At 41.1% G+C, this 23,104-nt stretch overlaps 1 protein-coding gene across 1 annotated transcript in view; it reads left to right on the top strand.

Annotated features, from left to right (window-relative positions):
* Positions 1 to 23,104, top strand: part of grin2aa (glutamate receptor, ionotropic, N-methyl D-aspartate 2A, a) — a 359,092-nt gene that overhangs the window by 154,221 nt on the left and 181,767 nt on the right. The window contains exon 3 of the mRNA XM_051933393.1: positions 13,183 to 13,775. Coding sequence (XP_051789353.1) covers positions 13,183 to 13,775 — 593 coding nt within the window. The remainder of the gene's footprint in view (positions 1 to 13,182; positions 13,776 to 23,104) is intronic.

Here is a 23,104-nt window from a genome sequence, read left to right as displayed (position 1 = left end):
CTATAGTAGTAGGCAACTGAGTGTTTATGGTATTAATTCTCATTTTGTGTGGTTTTAAATGTCTGTAGTGGTGGATGGTTGAGTGGTTCTGTTGTGAGGCCTGTAAATCAATGATTATAAATTGCAGTAATGGCATGTGGTCAAGTCATTTCAGTAGTATTCCTTTTTGGTGTTAGGTCTGTGCTAGTGTTTTAAAGAAAAATTGCTGATCCATTTCAGTTTTCAGTCTATCAAGAGTGGCTTATGATGATGGTCAAGGTGATGAAATACTTGTTTGCCTTCATGATAAAGACAAGCCACCTTCTCAATTGATCCTTAGGTTCATTCAGAGAGCCTTCACTCTCACAGTGGTACAGCCAATGTGATCTATGCAGCACAAAGGAACTCAAGGAAAGGCTGAGTCCAAGAAAACCATCTATATATATATAATTCACTAAGCAGCCGACCAGGGCACGCAAGACAACCATGGGATACGCACGACATAGCCACGCCTGCCAACTCACAGAGCCCCGCCCACCAACTGTAAGACCATGGGATACGACGACAACTCACAGAGCCCCGCCCACCAACTGTAAGACCATGGGACGAGAACGCCTGCCTGCCCGCCCGCCCACCTGACTGTTACCAGCATTCACCACAATGTACTGGAGTGTAAAACTATCGCAGCTGCTAAGCTTTCAGCCACGTGAGATTGAGCAATAACAGGTCTGTGATGCCCTTAGATGACCGGGGCTGCACGCGCGCTACACTGAATTGATCAACGTGTGTCTACCCGGCACCGAGAGGCGTGGGTAAGCCGTTGAACCCCATTCGTGATGGGGACCAGGGCTTGCAATTGTTCCCCACGAACGAGGAATTCCCAGTAAGTTTGGGTCATAAGCTCGCACTGATTAAGTCCCTGCCCTTTGTACACACCGCCCGTCGCTACTACCGATTGGATGGTTTAGTGAGGTCATTGGATCGGCTGTGCCGCGGAATGCTGAGAAGACGATCGAACTTGACTATCTAGAGGAAGTAAAAGTCGTAATTCCGTAGGTGAACCTGCGGAAGGATCATTACCAGTTGTGCCGACCCGTCTTTGGACGGTTAGGACCCGAAACCTCTCGGGCCCGCTTCCCCGCCCTCTCTCCGGAGAGACGGAGGGGGCGGAAAGGGCGTCCTCCCTGGGTGTCCTTCCCCTCTCCCCCCTGTTCTGCACTCCACGCCCGACCGCTGTCCAGCCCCGTACCTCGCTCTGGGAGGTGGGGGCACGGAGGCGGTCCTCCAGTTTTCAGTTACGGACAGTAGTATGTTGCTCTCTCCAGAGTTCCATCTTTTCATTCACTTACAGTCATATCCTCAGACCCATCCCATTTAGACAGCTGTGTCTTTCAGGAAGTGTTCACCCATCAATACATAATTATGCTACGCCGTGGGTTGGCTAGTATATATTGATGCTCTTAGTAGGCACTGTTCAGAATTAGTTGTCCAAAAAAAAAAAACTTTTAGGATCCTAATATCTACAACTGTAATCAGTAGAAAGGACTTTGAATAAAAGTAAAAAGTAAGGTCACCAACAATATGTGTAGCCATCCTCCATCTCAGGGATGAAACCAGACACATAATAGTGAATTGAGTCTTTCATATCAGTAAGTTAAGGTAACGAGCAAAGCATCCACAACTGTCATCATTGAACTCCAGTAACTAACAGAAGACTTCATGTTCTCTGACACACACCCTTTGGTCTTGATTAGATGTTTAGAACAATAATAGCATTTATTTCTATAACAGGGCAGCACGGTGGCGCTGCTGCCTCGCAGTTAGGAGTCCCGGGTTCACTTCCTGGGTCCTCCCTGCATGGAGTTTGCATGTTCTCCCCGTGTCTGCGTGGGTTTCCTCCGGGCACTCCGGTTTCCTCCCACAGTCCAAAAACATGCAGGTTAGGTGGATTGGCAATTCTAAATTGGCCTTGGTGTGTGGGTGTGTTTGTGTGTGTCCTGCGGTGGGTTGGCACCCTGACTGGGACTGGTTCCTGACTTGTGCCCTGTGTTGGCTGTGATTGGCTCCAGCAGAACCCCGTGACCCTGTGTTCAGATTCAGCGGGTTGGAAAATGGATGGATGGATTTCTATAACACATTTTCATACACAGGGTGAAGCTAAAAGTGCTTTACAAGATATAAGAAAAAGTTAAAATTAGATAAGAATAATAATGAACAAATACAAAAAATGAATAAAGCATACTTACGTAAAATAAATATATAATTAAGAGAAGTCAAATCCTTAAATATAGAATTGGTAGTCATTAAATGCAAGTTCGATGAGAAGGTCAGATGGCTAGGACAAAAAGAACAAAAAGGAGAACTTAAATCATCCTCCAACACATAACTTCAAGTCAAATCACTGAGAACATTCTTTAAAATGTGGATTAGGCCTAAAGTTACAAATGAGACGTTGCCTGGAGGCAGAAAATTATTATGGAAATGGAGACTTCTTGGCCTCTAAGCAGTAGCTCTTTGCACTCTACTGTATGGGCTCAGTACCCGGATTCCACATAGTGGGCATGCCAAATCCTTAGAAATCCACAAATCCGAACAATCAGAGAAGACAGGGCGTAACAGTGACATAGAGCTCTGGTGGTCAAGAAATCTGCAACATGGATAGTATACAGGCTTGGGCAGACATGTGGCAGATGAAATTTAATGTCAGTAAATGTAAAGTATTACACATAGGAAGTAAAAATGTTAGGTTTGAATGGGCGGTCGGAAAATCGAGAGTACACCTGAGAAGGATTTAGGAGTCACAGTGGACTCTAAGCTATCGACTTCCCGACAGTGTTCAGAAGCCATTAAGAAGGCTAACAGAATGTCAGGTTATATAGCACGGTGTGTGGAGTACAAATCCAAGGAGGTTCTGCTCAACTTTTATAACACACTGGTGAAGCCTCATCTGGAGTCCTGGGTGCAGTTTTGGTCTCCAGGCTACAAAAAGGACATAGCAGTGCTAGAAAAGGTCCAGAGAAGAGCGACGAGGCTGATTCAGGGCTACAGGGGTTGAATTATGACGAAAGATTAAAAGAGCTGAGCCTTTACAATTTAAGCAAAAGAAGATTAAGAGGTGACATGATTGAAGTGCTTAAAATTATGAAGGGAATTAGTCCAGTGGATCGAGACGGTTATTTTAAAATGAGTTCATCAAGAACACGGGGACACAGTTGGAAACTTGTTAAGAGTAAATTTCGCACAAACATTAGGAAGTTTTTCATTACACAAAGAACGATAGACACTTGGAATAAGCTACCAAGTAGTGTGGTAGACAGTAAGACTTTAGGGGCTTTCGAAACTCAACTTGATGTTTTTTTGGAAGAAATAAGTGGATTGGACTGGCGAGCTTTGTTGGGCTGAACGGCCTGTTCTCGTCTAGAGCGTTCTAATGTTCTAACATGAACACGGTTTCCAAACCTAAACACACAACAGGTGATGTGGCAGTCTATGAGCATGAAGTAAAGAAACTGAATTTATCCAGCTCTGAGGAGCAGAACTTGGCTAGCAATATAGTTTCTGCCCAGCAAAATTGCTCTCAGGTATGCGTCGTTATGCAAATAAGCCCTTCTTTAGAAACGTGATTATTAGATTATCTCATTAAACGTGCATCCCAGCTACATCCGTTTAATGATAATTATCCTATTATGAACAGCAGGAATAATTTAACCTGGGTTCTCATTATGCCAAACGGCCTGCTCTCCCCATCTGTACAAACTGATTTATGCTTGCATTCTCTTCACTGCCTTCTACTTTGCTCCATGTGTTTATTATTTAAAAACAATTTTTTCCTCAAATAGAATAAACTCAGGAGACTACCAGTTGGAGTGACAGTAGCTGGCTGAATCAGACAGAACCAATTTTCAGATAACACCAGGTGCGGCCTGCTTGCATGGGTGGGGGTTTAGTCTGGGGTGCGTCTTCTTTGTCTGTTTGTCTTTACATGAGGACCTTTTATCTCTAACTGAATTATACAGTCGATAGAATACATTTCCATGGTTACAAGCTGTATTGCTGAATTTTTATTATGTTTCACAATGCAATTGTGTAATTTTATAAAATAAACATACATTATGCATACCCCTACAGTCACATTTAACATTTTTCTATTAAAGTCAAGTAAATATACATCAGGGAACCACACAAAATTCCATCAGCTGTTGCCAAGTCCTCATCTGTCTGCCCTGGCACAAACGAGTGAGCTCTTTATTGGTCTCTTACTTCATTTACACAGTTCTGCTCAAAGAACAAACATAGCAAACATGCAGTAGGTACAAAGTCATCTCACCTTGTTGCCGGTATTCCCCAAACTAGAACTTCTGGCACCATGGAGTGGTGAAGAGCAGGCTTTACTGCTAATGTAGCATGATGAGTAAAGGGGATAGTAGCACATATGAATATGGATCAATGTGTTTGCAGAGAAAACAGAATTCTTCTGTCAGCCGTAACATGATGGTGACCGGAGAAGCATTTGTGTCCACTCATTGGTTCATTGAAAGCTATTTATTGGCTTTGGCATTGTTATTCTCAAATTTATAATCATATATTAGCAGAAACAAATCTGTTGAGTATGAATATGTACCTGCGGTAATACATACATTACTACCTAGTATTTGCTATACTTTTGCATGTATAGATTATGTTGGGAGGTGAGCTTATAATAATACTAGCGACTGGGAGCCCGACGAATCGGGCTACAAATTCTGCGTTTGTGAAATCAATACTTTCTCTGCAAAGAATTATTTGTTTTTTTAAGTCCCTGAAATGATTTTGTGCTAATATATAGATTTGAGCAAATTTTGGTGTTTCACCTTCTCCGGGGTGCAAGGGTCCAGATTGATGGTATATTTGGCTATGTATTCTGTATATTCTGTAACAATATGCAGGCCCGGTCTTAGGTATTATGGGGCCCTAGGCGAAAGGGGGGTCCAGGGGCCCCCTGAGGGGGGCGGAGCCCCCCTGGAAGCTCTGTGAAATGCGTAAAAATTAGACCAAGGAGTCGATCTGGGGCCCCCCGGATGCCGGGGCCCTAGTCGGTCGCCTACTTCGCCTATGCCTAAGGCCGGGCCTGATTGGGACAAATAATGCTGTAGTATATTTAAGTATATATGACAATTGCTCACTCGGACAATTTGTTTTGGGGGCCCCCAAGAAGGCGGGGGCCCTAAGCTATAGCTTGTGTAGCTTATACGTAAATCCTGCACTGACAATATGGACCATGGCCTGGAGGCAGGGATATTTGTGCGCCCATGGATGCACAGGCTAATGCACTGTTGTACTTTCTGATATTTTCCAAGAAGTGCTTGGAGTTTGGGTCTAAATATGTCAACAGGTTCTTAAACCTGTCAGGGTATCTGTAAGGGTTAATTCGAACACGACCTTTATGGCAGCAATTGTATTCTCTGCCTTGCTTGTTCTCACAGGTGAAGTTGAATGAGTTGCAATGTTTGCACAGATTGTCAAATGCGCCAGAGTGGTGCTCCGGAACTTCGTCCTCAATAACATCTGTGTGATTGCACATGGCAATGCCCTGCCGCTGAGTATTTTCACGCCGCAAGGCGCAGGCTGCTCGATGTCTTTCAACCCGTGCTGCATTTGCGGTTGCTCGAGCTTCTTCAGTCGCTTGTGCACGAATGGAACGATTTCTTTCAGCGTTAGGGCTCATTTATACTTCACGCTCAGAACGCATACGCGCCCTCATCATGGCCGCCATGCGTTCTGAGCGTTCATTTGATGCGTCCTCTGAGCAGGTCCTCAGAAATTAACGCGCCGCGTGTGCGAGTTGCAGTACCAGCAAAAAGTCGGGGGCGCAGTGTACTAAAAGTTGGAATGTGACGTCAGAGTCTCTGTTTACTATCTACATGTGACAGAAAGCCGCTTTGCGGATCCTACGAGATCGGTGTGTGTGCTTCAATATTTGATAAATGGTTCGATGTGGTGAAGCAAAATGCCGACATACAAATGTATTCGTGGTGCTTTTATATTCAAGCGTCGCATATTCCCGATCGTAATGACACGATACATTTTAAAATTCTCACATACCGTCTTCTGTGCTATCTTTATTTCTAGGGCTTCCTCTGCTCCTGACAGCAGCGAATCGCCAGCAATAGATCGCCACACTGAGCACATTAAATGTATGATATTCCAACTCTCTGCACATTTTAGAATCCTTAGATTTATACCTGATATCACTTTCATGATGAAAAGCATTAAAGTATGTATATTACATTTTACAGATAAATCGGTAATTTCGTTTAATTAATGAATACTGTTAATAATTACACACATGGGGTGACACAGTGGCGGAGCGTTAGCGCTGCTGTCTTGCAGGGAGTCACGTCGCTGATATTCCCTGCCTGGAGTTTACACGTTTTCCTGCTGGGTTTCCTCAGTGTGCTCCAGTTTCCTTCCAAAGATACGCAGATTTGGCAATTTGGTACCGCTAAAATGACGCTAGTGTATGTGTGTGCTTGTATTCACCTTGTGATGAGCCGAGGCATCTTCCAGGGATTGTTTCTCACTCGTGCCCAATGCTTGCTGGAATGGACACATCCCTGGATTTAATCAATAAACATCCTTTTCAGAGATATTGCGGTAAGGTGTCATCAGAATTTAATGGGTGTTCTAGGCCAGTGCTCCCCAACCTTTTTGACAGCTAGGACCACTTTATTAGATGCAAATTTTTCCACGGACCGGTCGGGGGGGTTGGTTGGGTGGGGGGCAGTTTTATACACAATTTACATAACATTTCTATTATTATTAAAGTTATTAAGCAGTTCACATACGTTTGCAATCTGAGATTTTTCTTCTTTTTTTGCATATAACAAAGACATATGCTTTACATTTGCCAATCCAACAGATTGCACATCACAAACACTGCAATCTTTTTTTCATGTCTGCCGTTTCTATAGGTGAGTGACAATGAGTTAAATTCCAATGGATGTTTTTCAAATGTTGACAAGCAATAAGCAAAAGGAATCAATGAAAACCACAGACAACAAAAACAGCAAAGAAAAAACAGTACGAGGAAAGTTCGAAGAAAGATTTTTTTACAATGTTTCTGTTTGGGGATCTTTGTGCAAACGTGCAAAACTGAGCATGCGACCACAGATCTAACTGCTCTGTGGATGATTCGTTCAAGCATTTCAAGGACACTTCGTTGTAATGAAAGCATCTGTTGAATGTACTTCATAGTAACGTGATTTCTATAGACTCATGTCATATGGGGAAACTGTCGGGACCATAAAAATACTTTGTTGTAATAGTCTCTCACCTCGGTCTCTCTCCTCTCTCTGCACCGCTGCAAAGCCCCACCCGCCAAGCGTTCTGAAAAGTCTGAGTGAGTCGCCGTTGCCGGCAGTTCTCTCGCGGCCCGGTTGTCAGACGGCTGCGGACCGGTAGTGGGCCGCGGACCGGGGGTTGGGGACCCCTGTTCTAGGCAATTCACAACACAGAGAAGCCGAACATGTTCTCACCGTGATAATATCTCGCACAGCCGCCTGGCGGATTCCTCCAGATTTACGTAAAGTACGCGCGCAAGTATAAACATTTCAACGCTTGCGTAGCAGGAGCGTCCGCTGCAGCATGCGTCACGTCGCGTGAAGTATAACTCCGGCCTTAGTAGCATTCTGTAGCGCACGTTCTTCATCTGTCCTTTGTGTCCGATTTGCATGATTTCTTTCAGCATTAGTAGCATTTGTAGCCGCATGCTGCTCATCCATTTGTTGTGCACATTGTGTATGTCTGGTCACATTAGCAAGTCTACGTTCCTCGTCAGTCATGCGACTTCATTTCCTACACATCCTACACATCTACACATGGCTGCGTTGCAATCGTCAGTCATTTTAGATCTGAGATCGGCTAAAATTTAAACAATGACCGCTGTTAAAACCCAGCCGTCATTACTCATACTTCTAACTTGTATTGATTGAGTCGAGGTATTGACGCAAACACCATACATACGGGGTATTGACGCAAACACCATACATACGGATACTATCAAATTATATATAAGGATACAGTGTACATATACACTCACTGAACAAATTATTAGGATACCTGCATGAAATTATCTAGTCAGCCAATCACATGACAGCAATCAGGAGCTTCAGGTAATGAAACACCACAATGGAGAAAAGAGGTAACCTTAGAGGTTTAGACCATGGCATGGTTGTTGGTGCCAGATAGGCTGGTTTGAGTATTTCAGTAAATGCTGATCACCTAAGATTTTATTGCACAACAGTCTCTAGAGTTTACCCATAATGGTGAAGAAAACATCTAGTGAGTGGTTGTTATGTGGATGGAAACATTTTGTTGATGAGAAGACGTCAAAGGGTGATGGTCAGATTGGTACAAGCAGATGGAAAGGCTACGGTAATACTGATAATCACTAGGTATAACTGTGGAGAGCCGAAAAACATCTCAGAATGAATAACATGTTGAAATTTGTGGCTGATGAACTACAACAGCAGAAGACCACTTTGGTTTCCACTCCTGTCAGCCAAGAGCAGAAAGCTGTGGCTATGATGGGCACACCAAAACTGGACAGTTGAAGACTGGAAAATGTATTCTGGTGCGATGAATCTTGATTTCTGGAGACGAACACAGATGATAGGGTCAGAATTTGGTGCAAACAACAAGAATCCATTCTCCCAACCTTCCTTGTGTCAACAGTCCAGGCGGCTGGTGGTGGTGTAAAGGTGTGGGGAAATGCGTTCTTGGTATACTTTGGGTCCATTAATACCATTCAGTCATTGTTTGAATGTCACAGCCTATTTGAGTGTTGTTGCTGACCATGTGCATCCCTTCATGGCCCACAATTTACCCATCTTCTGGCTACATTTAGTATGATAATGCACCATGTCACAAATCAAAAGTCATCACTAACTGGCTTCATGAACATGGCAATGAGTTCAACGTTCTTCAATGGCCTTTCCAGTAACCAGATCGGAATGCAACGGAACACCTTTGAGATGTGATAGAGCGGAAGATTTGCAGCATGAATGTACAGCTGAGAAACGTGATAAATGCCACAAAGTACAGCCTCAGCTTCTCAGCTGTACATTCATGCTGCTAATCTTCCGCTCTATCACATCTCAAAGGTGTTCTGTTGCATTAGCTGTAGTTTGCGAGTACCACAATGTTGTCATGTCGCATTTTCTTGATGGTCAATGGGTACCAGAGCTATCATTCTTCATTTTCCTAACACAAAATTGGCTTGTGCATTTTGCTTCATGCTCAGCAGATGTTGCTGCTTATCTATTTCTTTCTGCCATGTTATCTTCTCCATCAGTTTGCCTATGTGGTTTGCTAAAGAAAGATTCAAACCCAGATAACTTCATGAAGGTTGCTGCTAGCTGCATGTGTTAATTCACTATCACATCATAAGCTCCTAAGACCGAGATCTTAAATGATTTGGAATGGAATATAAGTAACAAGCTGTTTAAATTTGCAGATGATACCAAAATAGGTGGATTGGCAGATAATCTGGAATCTGTTAATTCATTACAGAGGGACTTGGACAGCATACAGGCTTGGGTAGATTTGTGGCAGATGAAAGTAAATGTCAGTAAATGTAAGGGTAGATTTCGCACAAATATTAGGAAGATTTTCTTTACACAGAGAGCCACAGACACATGGAATAAGCTACCAAGTAGTGTGGTAGACACTAGGACTTTAGGGACCTCCAAACCTTGACTTGATATTTTTTTAGAAAAATTATTCTAATGTTCTAAAAGATCAAGTTCTAGTCTCAATGGTTTGTGAGTAATTGTGTGACAGAGGGATACAATCCTTAGTATTTCTATATACTGTATATAATAGATAGTTCACTCTTCTTTTTTCAAACCTGTTTAGTCTAATTTCAGGGTGTGTAGTAACCCAAACCATCGCTAGTTAAGCTTAAAGCAGGAGGCACTGTTTAATGTGGTGCCAGTCCATTAGAGTTACACTTTCTTCTTCTGGGCAAATTTAAAATCCCCAGTTATCCTAACACATTCATCTTTGAGACATTTCAGGGAAACTTGAACCAAAATCCACACAGACCTTATGGAAAGTGTACATAGATAGAGTGACCAGGCCAAGATTCTAGAGCAGGACTTTGGAGATGTCTCCTCCTATATACATTTACACATTACCTTCCAATGCTGCATATAATCTTTCACTAAAATATACTGTACAATGTAAACTGAAGCATATTCCATAAATAAGGTCACTTTCTTTATAAAGCTTTTACGGCACATTCTAATAAAAGTAATGCTATAACATTTCTCCAAGGCTAAGCAGATATATTAGCATATCTAGAGCTTCCCCTTTGAGAATAATTTAAATTTAATCAATGTTGCCAGGCCTTTAAATGTATTCAGTCAGAAGCTGCACAGAACTTATTAATAACATAATGTTCCAATTTAAAGCCATGGTATCCATTTGTCAATGGAGGACGTTAATAAAACATCAAAGGGTTATGAATGCATTTCTAGAAAGTATCTCCAACACTGAGTGAAATTCTAATTTAAAAATATAACAGGGCTAAACTGCAGTCCTGCAATAACTGTTTTTACTAAAAAATATGAGAGAGATGGGAATTGCAATTCTTTATGCAATGGGAAAAGCATTATGTGTGACAACCCAGCTCAAGACAGGGTTTGTGAGGAGGTCAAGTTGGAGCCTAGACTGGGAACACTGGTTCAAAGCAGGAGCAATGCCTATACAGGAGAACAGTCCATCACTGGGACCAATCAAGCACACACACCCAGACTCACTCATAAAGGGCCAGCATGGAGTCGTCAGTTAACCCAACTTGATGTCTTTCCATGTAGCAATTACATCAGGCAACTTTGGTCGCTCACTCCGTAAACGTCACGCCCCGATATTGAATCAGAGCTGCGATCAGGCTTCACACCTCTGGGTTTGACTAAAGTGTTTCCATTTATTCATTCTTTCTTTCTTTTAATGACCTTGACTGCACAAACTGTAGCTCAAAGTGACTTTAGGTTAGACTTTTATTTTTTTTAAGATTAGTAATGCTTCTTAGAGCATAAGATAAATGTCGCACTATCCACTTACTCTGTGACCAGCAACCAGGAAGAAGGTGAGACAAGGCAAAGCTTTGGGGTACCACCCCAACGGTGAATTAAAAAGTAAATGGTAACCCCTGAGTGGGTAAGAAGGAGCACAGGACCTCACAAGGGTCTCCATACATATAGGCGCTGTACTGTTGACTAATCTGTAGGCAAGCATCAAGGGTTTTCTTTTCCTTTCCTCACATGATGTGGATGGGCTTTAGCAGGTAATAGCTTTCATTGTCATCCGTCCACCATTTTCTAACTCTGTTCTGCAGTTCAGGGTCATGTCAAGTGACATCAGCATTGGCTACAGGATGACAACCAATGCTGGGTGAGATGCCAGTCCATCACAGATATCTTTCATGGTGTCCATAATTTGATTTTTTATATTTTAATGCTGGCAATGTTTATTTTAAGCCCACACATTCTCACACATACACATTGTAAGTTGAATTGTAGGAGGTTTGACTCCATATTGTCTGCAAGGCAAAAAATGGCAGAACGTTCATATGGTTTATGTTTATAATAATGGAAGAAGTGTGCATGTAGGGGGTGAGAACGTGTTTTTATTAGTATAACAAATCATCTTGGATTTATATCTTACAGTGTGTCTAAATGATTGTCCTCCAGGGCTTTTTTCTCATATGCTGCTGAGTTGTAAATACTGCTACTCAGACATTTCATGTGTTAATCCTCACGGTCTCATTACAACAAATCGCTTTTAATGTTTTCTTCATGAAACAGTGTGACATTAGATGAAGCTGAAAATCTTTTGATTTTTTTTTTTTTTCTGTCTAGATATTCACTGTCATTAAATGGAAATCCCCCTAAATAACTGATGGGGTGCCATCAATATCCATAATTGAACATTTTAATTTTTATTAAAAAAATGGATATATTTTCAAAAAATAGAATATCAAAACAAAGCCAAAAGGAAATGATTAAATAAGGCAACCCAATCCACGATTCAAATTAGGGACTGCTACGATTGGCCCTGGCCTCCTGTGACTCTGAATTGGGCCAAGTGGGTTTGAGGAGCGTTGAATCTTGTTATGTACATAATGATGGGATTCTAATAATTGAGGAGAGCACAGCAAAAGAGGCAAACTGACAAAAGAGAAGAATACACATAAACATCAAGATAAATCATCAAGTCTAAGGCTCAGCAAAACAGATGTCTGAGATGCATGATTTGGGACACATCAGAAACAGTCAGACAGGGAGTAAAATATTTTGGGATCCACGATTTAATGTAACCGGTTTCTTCTTTAGGGTGGATTCCTGATGTGGCCCTGATGTCTCGGTAAATCGCTGAATGTGCATATTATTCATCCATCCATCTATTATCTGTGCCTGCTTCAGTGAAGATGGGGCCTCCTTATGCAGCAGCACGTGTAATGCAGATGGCAGCCCTGTAGAGGGCACTATTACTTCACAGCTGGGCATAATAGTTCATAGGTCTACATGACGGTAGTGGGACCAGCTATGTTATATGGGTTGGAGACGGTGGCACTGACCAGAAAGCAGGAGACAGAGCTGGAGGTGGCAGAGTTAAAGATGCTAAGATTTTCATTGGGTGTGATGAGGATGGACAGAATTATAAATGAGGACATTAGAGGGTCAGCTCAGGTTGGACGGTTGGGAGACAAAGTCAGAGAGGTGAGATTGCGTTGGTTTTGTCAGGTGCGGAGGAGAGATGCTGGGTATATTGGGAGAAGGATGGTAAGGTTAGAGCTGCCAGGCAAGAGGAAAAGAGGAAGGCCTAAGCGAAGGTTTATGGATGTGGTGAGAGAGGACATGCAGGTGATGGGTGTAACAGAACAAGATGCAGAGGACAGAAAGATATGGAAGAAGATGATCCCCTGTGGCAACCACTAACGGGAGCAGCCGAAAGAAGAAAAAGTGCATAATAGTTCATAAATTATCATTTATGCTTCATTGTATATCAAGCATAAACCTTGACAACCTTTAAGAAGTATCTGGATAAGATATTGGGACAGCTAATCAAATGAGCTTGATGAACTGAATTATCTCCTCTCATTAATAAAATTTCATATATTCTTATTTTCTTATATTTGTTTTATCTGTCCTTTCTTTTTAGGATCAGATGTCCACGTTCTTCCAGTTTGGAGCTTCCATTCAGCAAGAGGCCCTCCTGATGTTAAATATCATGGAGGAGTATGACTGGCATGTCTTTTCCATTGTGACTAGCAAATTTCCGGGCTACCAGGATTTTATTAGTATCCTAAAAAGCACTGTGGAAAACAGCTTTGTGGGATGGGATTTACAGAACACTATCACGCTGGAGGCAGTGGCCGGAGATACAAAAACTCAGATTCAGCTCAAGAAGATCCAGTCGTCTGTGATCCTTTTGTACTGTTCCAAGGATGAGGCCATGTACATTCTGGAAGAAGCACGCTCACTTGGCTTAACCGGGTTTGGCTTTATCTGGATTGTCCCTAGCTTGACGACAGGCAATACTGAAATCACCCCGGATGAGTTCCCATGCGGAATGATTTCTGTTTCTTATGATGACTGGGACTACACACTGGAGGCCCGAGTCAGAGATGGCCTTGGAATTATAACTACTGCTGCCTCTGCCATGATGGATCAATATGGCTTCATTCCAGAGGCAAAAACAAATTGCTATGGGCAGCAAGAAAAAAATGACATGCCTCCCAATAGACTGCACAAGTAAGTTGTCTTCTGGTTGCTGCTGTCGTTTGATAAGTGGATTGTCGTAGCATGTGGTATAAAACAATACATTTATATCAGAATCAATGAATGTTTTATGCTTATACCAATTGTGCACCAGCCAAACATTTTTGTGCTTTAAAATACAGATCTTTTACAGGGAATCAAAAGTCATGTATCATACCATGCATTGTAGCTGGTATACATCTAAACGTATGCCACTCCAATCCATACTTTACATTGGATTGACACGATACTTTATGTCGGCCCATATGGACTTGCTGATTTTGTCTCCTCTGAACTGAATGCTGGGCTGAGAGCTGTGTGTTGTGTCTGTGTGATTTCTGGTGCAAGTTGAATTAATTTGCAGTATTTGCTCCAAATACTAAGATGGTCATACTGTACATTTTACAGCCCTTGTCCCTTCCAAGGGTTTTTTTTTTTATATTTGTTCATCTGCACAGGAGCAATCAGCTGTGTTTTGCATTTGAGGAGCATGTCTGATATACTGAGAATTGTAGAGAAGAGAAGTACAAGCTGAGTTAAACAGAAGTAATTGTACAGTAAGTCAATATTTGACCAATGTTGTTGACATAAATAATAAATAAGTAAGAAAGGTTTATCAGAGAGCAAAAAGTTAAAGTACAGAAACAGTTTAGTCTATCACTCAAGGACTAGTCTGTGCGTGTTCACCCTAGGAAGAAAGTGAGGATCAAGAGTACATTCAAAAGAGGAAGGCATTAAGAAAGAAAGAGAGAAAAAGAAAGAGAAAGAAAGAGAAAGAAAGAAAGTCAAGCCATCAGGACAAAAGGGAATTTCAGTACAAATAAAGACACATTCAGAGTGTAATTTAACGTCCATGAAGAGCATAAGGACAAAGCATGTGAGGGTATCATTAATGACAAATTTATATGCTTAGACACGTTTAGCAGATATTAAATAGCTATTGTAATTCCTGTAAACGTATACTTAATTGTCTAATTAAAAACAATGGTTAAACAGCTCACAATCCAAATATTAAAAATGAGGTCAATATAATGCAAATCCTGTTGAAATGTTTGGAGGCCTGCTTCAACGATGTAAGGCCTATCTATACATGTAAGAAACGCCTGCTAATCCAGTACCTCAAGCTCTGAACTGGAGGAGGAGGAGAGCCTACTTTATGGTAGAAAACTGGGAAATATTGAAAAAAATAATATATGCATGCCAAAGTACCATGGGAGGAGGATTTAGACGAGAGAAATAGAGATAGGTGAGTTGTAGTTGGACATAAGCACAAGGTAAGAGGTGCACAACCCACAGTTGAAGGTGTCCAACTGTTTTTTGAACCTTGCAGTGCTGGATAGCAACTCTGATAATGGTAAGCTGAGGTGGTAAGTAGGGATGAAGAGTCCCAGTGGACCACTCCAGAAATTGTCCCCTAGATGGTGAGCTGTAATGATAGTGGGCAACTCATTAATTAGGAACATTGAGACTCAGGTTTCAGATTCTTGTACATTAAGGTCCCTTGCTGGTGCACAGGTAGGATACACCTCTGGTTACAGAGAGAGTACATCCTATTGTCACTGTCCACATTTGACTTAAGTAAGAGCAAGTTCTACAATCCAAATTTATACGTTGGGTGATAAGCTGAGGAGCAGTGACAAAGCAGCCTCCCTAGAAGTTCTGCCTATTACATGTCCCAGTCCAGGTAAGACTAATGAGATTACTAGGCTTAACACATGGCTCAAGTCTCAGTGTACATTAGAGGGGCATAGGTTTATGGAACATTGACATGACCTCAAGAACAGGTGGGACCTGCACCAACATGATAGGCTGCATTTGATGGATTGGGAAGGCCTATAACTAAGTTAGCTGATGATTGCTTTAAGTAGGGGACTGGGACAGAAAGAGTTAAGGATAGGTAATGAATAAAACTTCACATGAAGGAAAAAAAAGTAGTATAAATACAAATATAACAGTTTTGAAATTTCCAACTAACCATTAAAAAGTAAAAACCAGTAATGCATTAAACATTTCTTACCTTAATGTTAGCAGTATCAAGAATAAGTTGTAGTTTTATGTAGCCGACCATATTTATGAAGTATGCTCATTACAGGAACCTGGCTGAATGTGAGAAATGTGATTGAGTAAAATGTGGTTCCCCACAGTCTTGGTTTACCTGTTTCCCGGGCCATCAATAGTCATGAACCAAAAATAGACTAGTGCAAAGAGGACACAAGCAACAAGACAGAAGCAAAGTGCTTAATGTATTGTATCCCATCAATCTGGTGTCCAATAAATAGTGTAGTGCAGTCAATAAATAAATAATCCAATAAATCTACATATATAAAAGTCAACTTGTGTATGTATGTATGTACGTATATTCCAGCATCACTTCTGAACGGCTGGAGCGATTTCCATGAAGGCTGGTACACATGGTTTCTCAATGGTCGACTAAAAATACTGTAGGGTGAAATCAGCCCTAACCCAACCCCTTCTGGGTAGGATGGGGGGTGATCTTACGGTCTTATATGCATGTTATCATCAAGTTAACACTCGAAATGACCACCAGAGGGTGAACTGGAGGTGACTGCCAGCATTCTTTATGTTTGAGCAGCACCGGCGCCACTGCTGCTTTTGAAATTAAATAGAGTTCTATGCGTGCAAGTGTGTGTGTCTGTCCGGCCTGGAAGTGAGACGTAGAGTCGGGGTAAGGGCTCCAGGTCTGAAGATATGCAGGCAAGGCCAGCACAACAGCCAAAAGAAACCTCCTAAGAAAGACAGTCGCTTAGCTGCTAATGCACAAACGATGCGAGCACATTGGCAACACGAATCCTCATAGCAGAGAGATGCCCAGAGTAGTTCTGACGATTTCAATACTTTCTAGGATCCCGTGCTTTTAACAGCACAGGCTTACACAGTTAGTGTATATATATATATATATATATATATATATATATATATATATATATATATATATCTATTGTGACAGATAGGGGCGCTGTCGCTCCCTTGAACCCTCGGACACCACGCTAGACACCAAATAAAATCCAAAATCCATCCATCCATCCATTTTCTAACCCGCTGAATCCGAAAACAGGGTCACGGGGGTCTGCTGGAGCCAATCCCAGCCAACACAGGGCGCAAGGCAGGGAACCAATCCAGGGCAGGGCGCCAACCCACCGCAATATCTATATATATTTATATCTATATATCTATATATATATATCTATATATATATATAAGTCAATGTGTGTATGTATGTATCTATGTTCCGGCTGGAGCGATTTTCAAGAAACTTGGTACACATGGTTTCTCGTTGGTCGACTAAAAGTACTGTAGGGTGAAATTAGCCCTAACCCACTCCCTTCTGGGTAGGGTTGGGGTGATCTTGCGGTCTTGTATGCATGTTATCATCCAGTTGACACCTAGAACGACAACCAGAGGGCGAACTGGAGGTGACTGCCAGCATTCTTTATGTTTGAGCACCACCGCGCCCCTGTTGCATTTCAAATTAAATAGAGTTGGCCGGATCCGAGCGTCAACTGGATGATAACATACATACAAGATGGCAAGACAAGCACATTAGTGAGTCTTTATTGTTTGCTAATTTATTTTTATTTTTAAAGTTGTGTTTTTTTTAATTATGTTTTTCTCAAACAATTTAAAAAAAACACTTTATTTTCCTCCCGGGCAATGCTGGGTATTTTAGCTAGTAATCCATAAAAACAAGTATTCTTTGTGGGAGCTAAAATCATCCAACAAATCATCCAAAAGAATGTAAAAACTGAAATAAAATCACAGAGATAAAATGAAATTCTCTTTCTGTCTAGTCTCCTGTGAGCCACAGTGCACCATTCATTTCTAAGTCCCCCCCCGCTCACCCACTGGGTCTTCACAGAGGAGCTGAAATGCAGACGGGTGCAGTCCTCCATCAGTCAGCTTTGATTCAAGCCACCTCAGCCGACTCCATAGGCTGATCTGCAAAGCCAATGGTCATTCCTGCTCTCTCCATGTTGAAAGGAGCGACCTATCCCTGGACTGCCGTTCCTTTTGCTCACCGCGGGGCCTTCCTATCGTCTTGTCTCCTGCCCACTGCCTTGGCTGCCATTCCCTCATTTTTTTCCATCCTCCTCCTTGATTTTTTGTCTTATTTCTTTGTTTCTTTTTTATTCATTGATCCTTTCTTCTTTTCTCTATTTGTGGTAACATTTTAGTTTAGGTAGTGCAAGAATGCATCTATTACTCATTTACTCTTATGTAACAAGACCTTAACAGAAACTTCTTTTGGTCTTCAAAACGCTTTTAAAACATCAGTAGATCGGTTATTCATTTATGTGCCATGTGGCACATTGACATGCTGGCAAAACGACTTGTTAATATGAAGGATTCACAGGTTTTATACTATAGCTATGTAAGCCCATGCTGTTAAAAGCCCAGGGTCCTAGAAACTACTGAAACTGTCAGAAAAAAACTGAAATGTAGAGATGTCAGGTAATTGAAAGGAACAACTCTGGGCGTCTTTCTCCTAGGAGGCTTCGTTTTGCCGATGTACTCACATAGCTTGTGCATTAGCGGCGGGAGAAAAAGTTAAAGGGATACCGTTTTGCTGATATGCTGGCCTCACTTGTGTTATTAGCGGCTAAGCGAGTATTCTGTCTCCTTGGAGGCGGAGCCCTTACCCGACTCCACCTCTCACTTCCGGGCAGGACAGACAGACACACACACTTCCACGTGTAGATATTTTATATATAAGATATGGAATATTAAGAGAAATGTGTCTCTGTTAAGCCACCTCATACCACAAGTGAAATTTTGTTAGTAGGTCACATTGCAGAGATAAATAACCACAATGTTAATGTAGAAAAAAGGTTTACAATAAACTCATCCATAACCATAGATAGGTGACTTCAAAATCAAAATTAAGAAGGATGACTTTGTGGCCAACTTCCAAAAAAACAAGGGACAGTATGGCACACCAAGAAAAGTAACCAACTGTGACAATTTACTGAAAAATAACCAGCCCAGAGACAAGGGGCCTAAAAGCCTGTGTCATCTGTGAAATTCATTGTGCATACCATGGAAACAGGACAAAAATGAGCAACTATGTAAAATGAGTGACTCTGTAACTAACTGTCAAAAGGAGATGACCTTTGGCAAAAGCAATAAGTGAAAGGTTTTGTGAAAAACCTACCCAAAGTAATTAACTTTTTCATAGAATATCGAGACTATTCAATTTTTGGAATAAGTACCAGTGTGCTAAAATGCCCAAAATTGTCAACTTTCTCACAAGCTACTGATAATAGAGGATGATCTGTCACACATTGAGAATTGAGACTCAGAGACAAACTGTCAGAAATGAGCAACATTGTGGCAAATGCAAATTTGTGAATTTCCCCTTGGGATTAATAAAGTATCTATCTATCTATCTATCTATCTATCTATCTATCTATCTATCTATCTATCTATCTATCTATCTATCTATCTATCTATCTATCTATCTATCTATCTATCTATCTATCTATCTATCTATCTATGTTAGATTTTAGGACATTTTAGGACATGTACAGTATATCCCAAAATGATGCCTAGTAGGGACCATTTGGAAAACACTGTTGGACCTCATGAGCTTTGATAATGTCCACTCAGTACACAGATGAAAAACCAATGATGGCCATAAACTGCCAAGGAGCCAAAAAAGACCAACTTTGTGATAATCTGATAAAAATGAGTGACGCTCTGGTAAAATGCCCAATGTGATCAACTCTTTGAGACAATGAAAATAGACCTAAAGGCTGTCACATTATGACAAATTGACAAAAGGGTTGGTATATAGAAGAGTATGAGGGGCGCGGGAGGAAGACAGTTTGGTCCTTAGTTACTATGGATAGAAAACCAGTTACTCGAGTATTTCACTACAGCTGTCTATTTAAAATACCAATGAATAATAAAATGTAGTAAAAAGTAAAAGTAAAAAACTAGAAGTTAAAAAGTAAAATGTAATAAAAGTAAATAAAAAATTAAGTTACATTAATGCCTTGTCAAAAACAATATTATAAATTACTTTATTCTCTAACTTTCATTGTATAAATGTTGCTGTTTTGCATTTTTGTTCACATATTGTTCAGGGTATCTTTCTCCTTTTCATTTATTGGATGATTCTCTTTGTTGTTGATTTTGTTATGATTTGTTCATTTTCTTTCTTTCGATGTTCTTTATCAGCTGTTGCCACGGTTGTTCTATCGCAATATAAAATTCGATGTTCTTGAATAGATAATTTGCTTTTCTCCCTTGTCATTATAACCTACTGCGTTGAAGGGGAGTTTGCAGCACTGAGAGTGTCATGGGGCGGTACAGAGAGAGGATGTGCGCAGTAGGACTAGTGATTGGGCAAGCAGTGTGGAGGGGAGTGGTCAAGGCTAAATAGCGTAGACACGACGGAAAACTTTGTTGCTAGATGGAAAGTTCACTTCATTGGTTTTGACTGAGATTTCCTGCGCTCCCCTGAGTAGCAATGCACAAAAATGGCACTGACATCTGGCGAGAGATCAAAGTGGATGCGTAAAAACAAAATACTCCATTGACGATGTCTCTGAATTGGACTATGACTTGTCGGAGTCCAATTTTGATACAAGCAATTGAAAACGAATATGAGATTCCAGCTTCAGCTAACTGGTCTCCAGCTAATCGTGGTGCTGAACAGGTTCATGTAGCTGACACGCCTACGGCACTCTTCATCTGGGAGGGCTGCCATTTAAGAGGTAGAAACCAGATTACAATGCACTGTGACCGTGACTGTTGCTGCTGCCCCAGCCACGCAAAAAGACCAGCCTGGCAGCATACCGACCACACATTCTTGGCAAGCTGTCAGCCACAGCATGCAGCAACAGACATTTTGTGTTGATTTCTGTGTGAAGCCATTGCTTTTCAGAAAACTATATTTTTTGGAAAAAATATTTATCCCTCAAAGAGTTAATATTATAATAATAATAATAATAATAATAATAATGCATTTTATTTGTAGGGGCACTTTACATTAGTAGTAAATCTCAAAGTACAACATAAAAAGATTAAACAAAGGCAAGGCAAGATAAAAACACAGATAAAACAACAATAATTATAGCATTCTTGTTAATATCCATCCATTTTCCAACCCACTGAATCCGAACACAGGGTCACGGGGGTCTGCTGGAGCCAATCCCAGCCAACACAGGGCACAAGGCAGGAATCAATCCTGGGCAGGGTGCCAACCCACCGCAGGACACACACAAACACACCCACACACCAAGCACACACTAGGGCCAATTTAGAATCGCCAATCCACCTAACCTGCATGTGTTTGGACTGTGGGAGGAAACCGGAGCGCCCGGAGGAAACCCACGCAGACACGGGGAGAACATGCAAACTCCACGCAGGGAGGACCCGGGAAGCGAACCCAGGTCTCCCAACTGCGAGGCAGCAGCGCTACCCACTGTGCCACCATGCCACCCATCTTGTTAATATGCTTTCCTAAATAGAAAAGTCTTTAGCTGTTATTTTAAACAGCTCACAATCTTCTGTGTTCTCAGGCTCTCTGGTAGGGCATTCCAGAGCCGTGGAGCAGCAGTTGCAAAGGCTCGGTCACCCATTGTATGAAGTTTGGTCACAGGGGGCCGAAGGTAGTGGGTATTTGTAAAACGGAGGTTTCTTGTAGTGGATTGTAATATAAGGAGTTCTTTAAGATATTGTGGAGCATTTCCATGGATACACTGGTGAGTAAAGAAACAGAGTTTGTATTCAATACAGAGATGGCTAGGGAGTTAATATAATAGAGAGATAATAATAATAATAATAATAATAATAATATGAGTCTGTGGATTTTATAATTGTTATTATTGTTCTAGTATTACTTATCATAGTTAATAAAAGTAAGGCTGACTATCTGTAAATTGCTGTCTTATTATTATTATTATTGTTATTATAACAGAAAGATTTTCATTTTACTGCTTCATGCTTGAACAGATGACATCATATTCAGGGTATCAGCCCAGAATTTACCTACTGAGGCTTAGAACTAGCAGAATGAATAAATTTAGATTATATCTTCAAAACTGTGCATTGCCCAAGCATTATATATATACGAAGCTCAGTCTTGGTGGTTTTAGGTAGACCCTGATAATTAGCCAACCATGCTACTCCATTGGCCGCAATCATGTGGAGGGGAGTAGTCAAGGCTGAATAACAAAGACACGACGGAAAACTTCATTGCTAGAAGGAAAGTTTGTGTGATTGGTTTTGACCGAGATTTCCTGCGCTCCCATAAGTAGCAAGGCGCAAACAACGGCAAAATTGGCACTGACATCTGGTGATGTCAGTTACTTGTCTTCCATTCTGCATTGCTCTTCAGCAGTAATAAACTTTTTGGCTTTCTGCTCTGTCTGATGTGCATAGTGCATTTTTAATTCAATTAATTTTAGTTTAGTTTGCTTTTGTATGGGGCTGTTTACTGAGTGAAGCCTAGAGTGACGGGGCAAGTTCACAGGTAAATGTCATTACAAAGTTTACAAAATACTAATTGCATAATGAATACATATAAAGACACTGATTTATTTGGAGACAGAGGTGGGAAAAAATAAAAACTCTTCCAAACCGATTAACATAAGGGTTAGGCTCCAGCTTTTCTGGGACCCTGCTCAAGATAAATGGGTATGGAAAATGGATGGATGGATGGACTGAACCTAAAAATATCCATCCATTAGATTATTGTCACACTACAGCTAGTTGACAACAGAGACGAGAAAAACACAAACTCAATTCTGCACCATCCCTGGAGAAAATAAACTCTTAGAGTCTGCAGTCAGTTATAACAGACAAACATTTCCATTACCTTAAAAAGCTCATCTAGCGCTTTTTCTTTCTCTGTAAATTTTATTTTAAGCAAATAAAAATTGAATAAAGTTATAACATTAATTACAGAATGTGTATGCTATGTATTGATATTCAAAATGAGAGCCATCACAAGTTGACTTCCCCAATATAATATGGTTGTTTTAAATGTAATGTGACTGACATGACTGACTGTTTATGAAGACAAGAGCACATGTTAGATACAATTGTACATACCCCGCCCCCTCTTGTGACAGATACTTTATTAATATCACAGATATACAGTATAAATGTTTATCAATAAGGCTTTTGTGGCTCAAATTCCAGTCCGCACATTCAGTACGAGTCTCTTACGGCAGGTACTTAGCGTTTTGTTCCTAGTTTCCAGAGTTAGGCCCACTTCCTGCAGTATACTGTATGTCAGCCTGTGTGAAGGTAGAGTTTACTTCTTGTCCTGAGCAGTAAGTGAACTGCCGCCAATC

The sequence above is a fragment of the Erpetoichthys calabaricus genome, chromosome 11, assembly GCF_900747795.2.
Source record: "Erpetoichthys calabaricus chromosome 11, fErpCal1.3, whole genome shotgun sequence".
Taxonomy (NCBI): Eukaryota; Metazoa; Chordata; class Cladistia; order Polypteriformes; family Polypteridae; genus Erpetoichthys; species Erpetoichthys calabaricus.
This window is presented reverse-complemented; position numbering and strand designations above follow the sequence as displayed.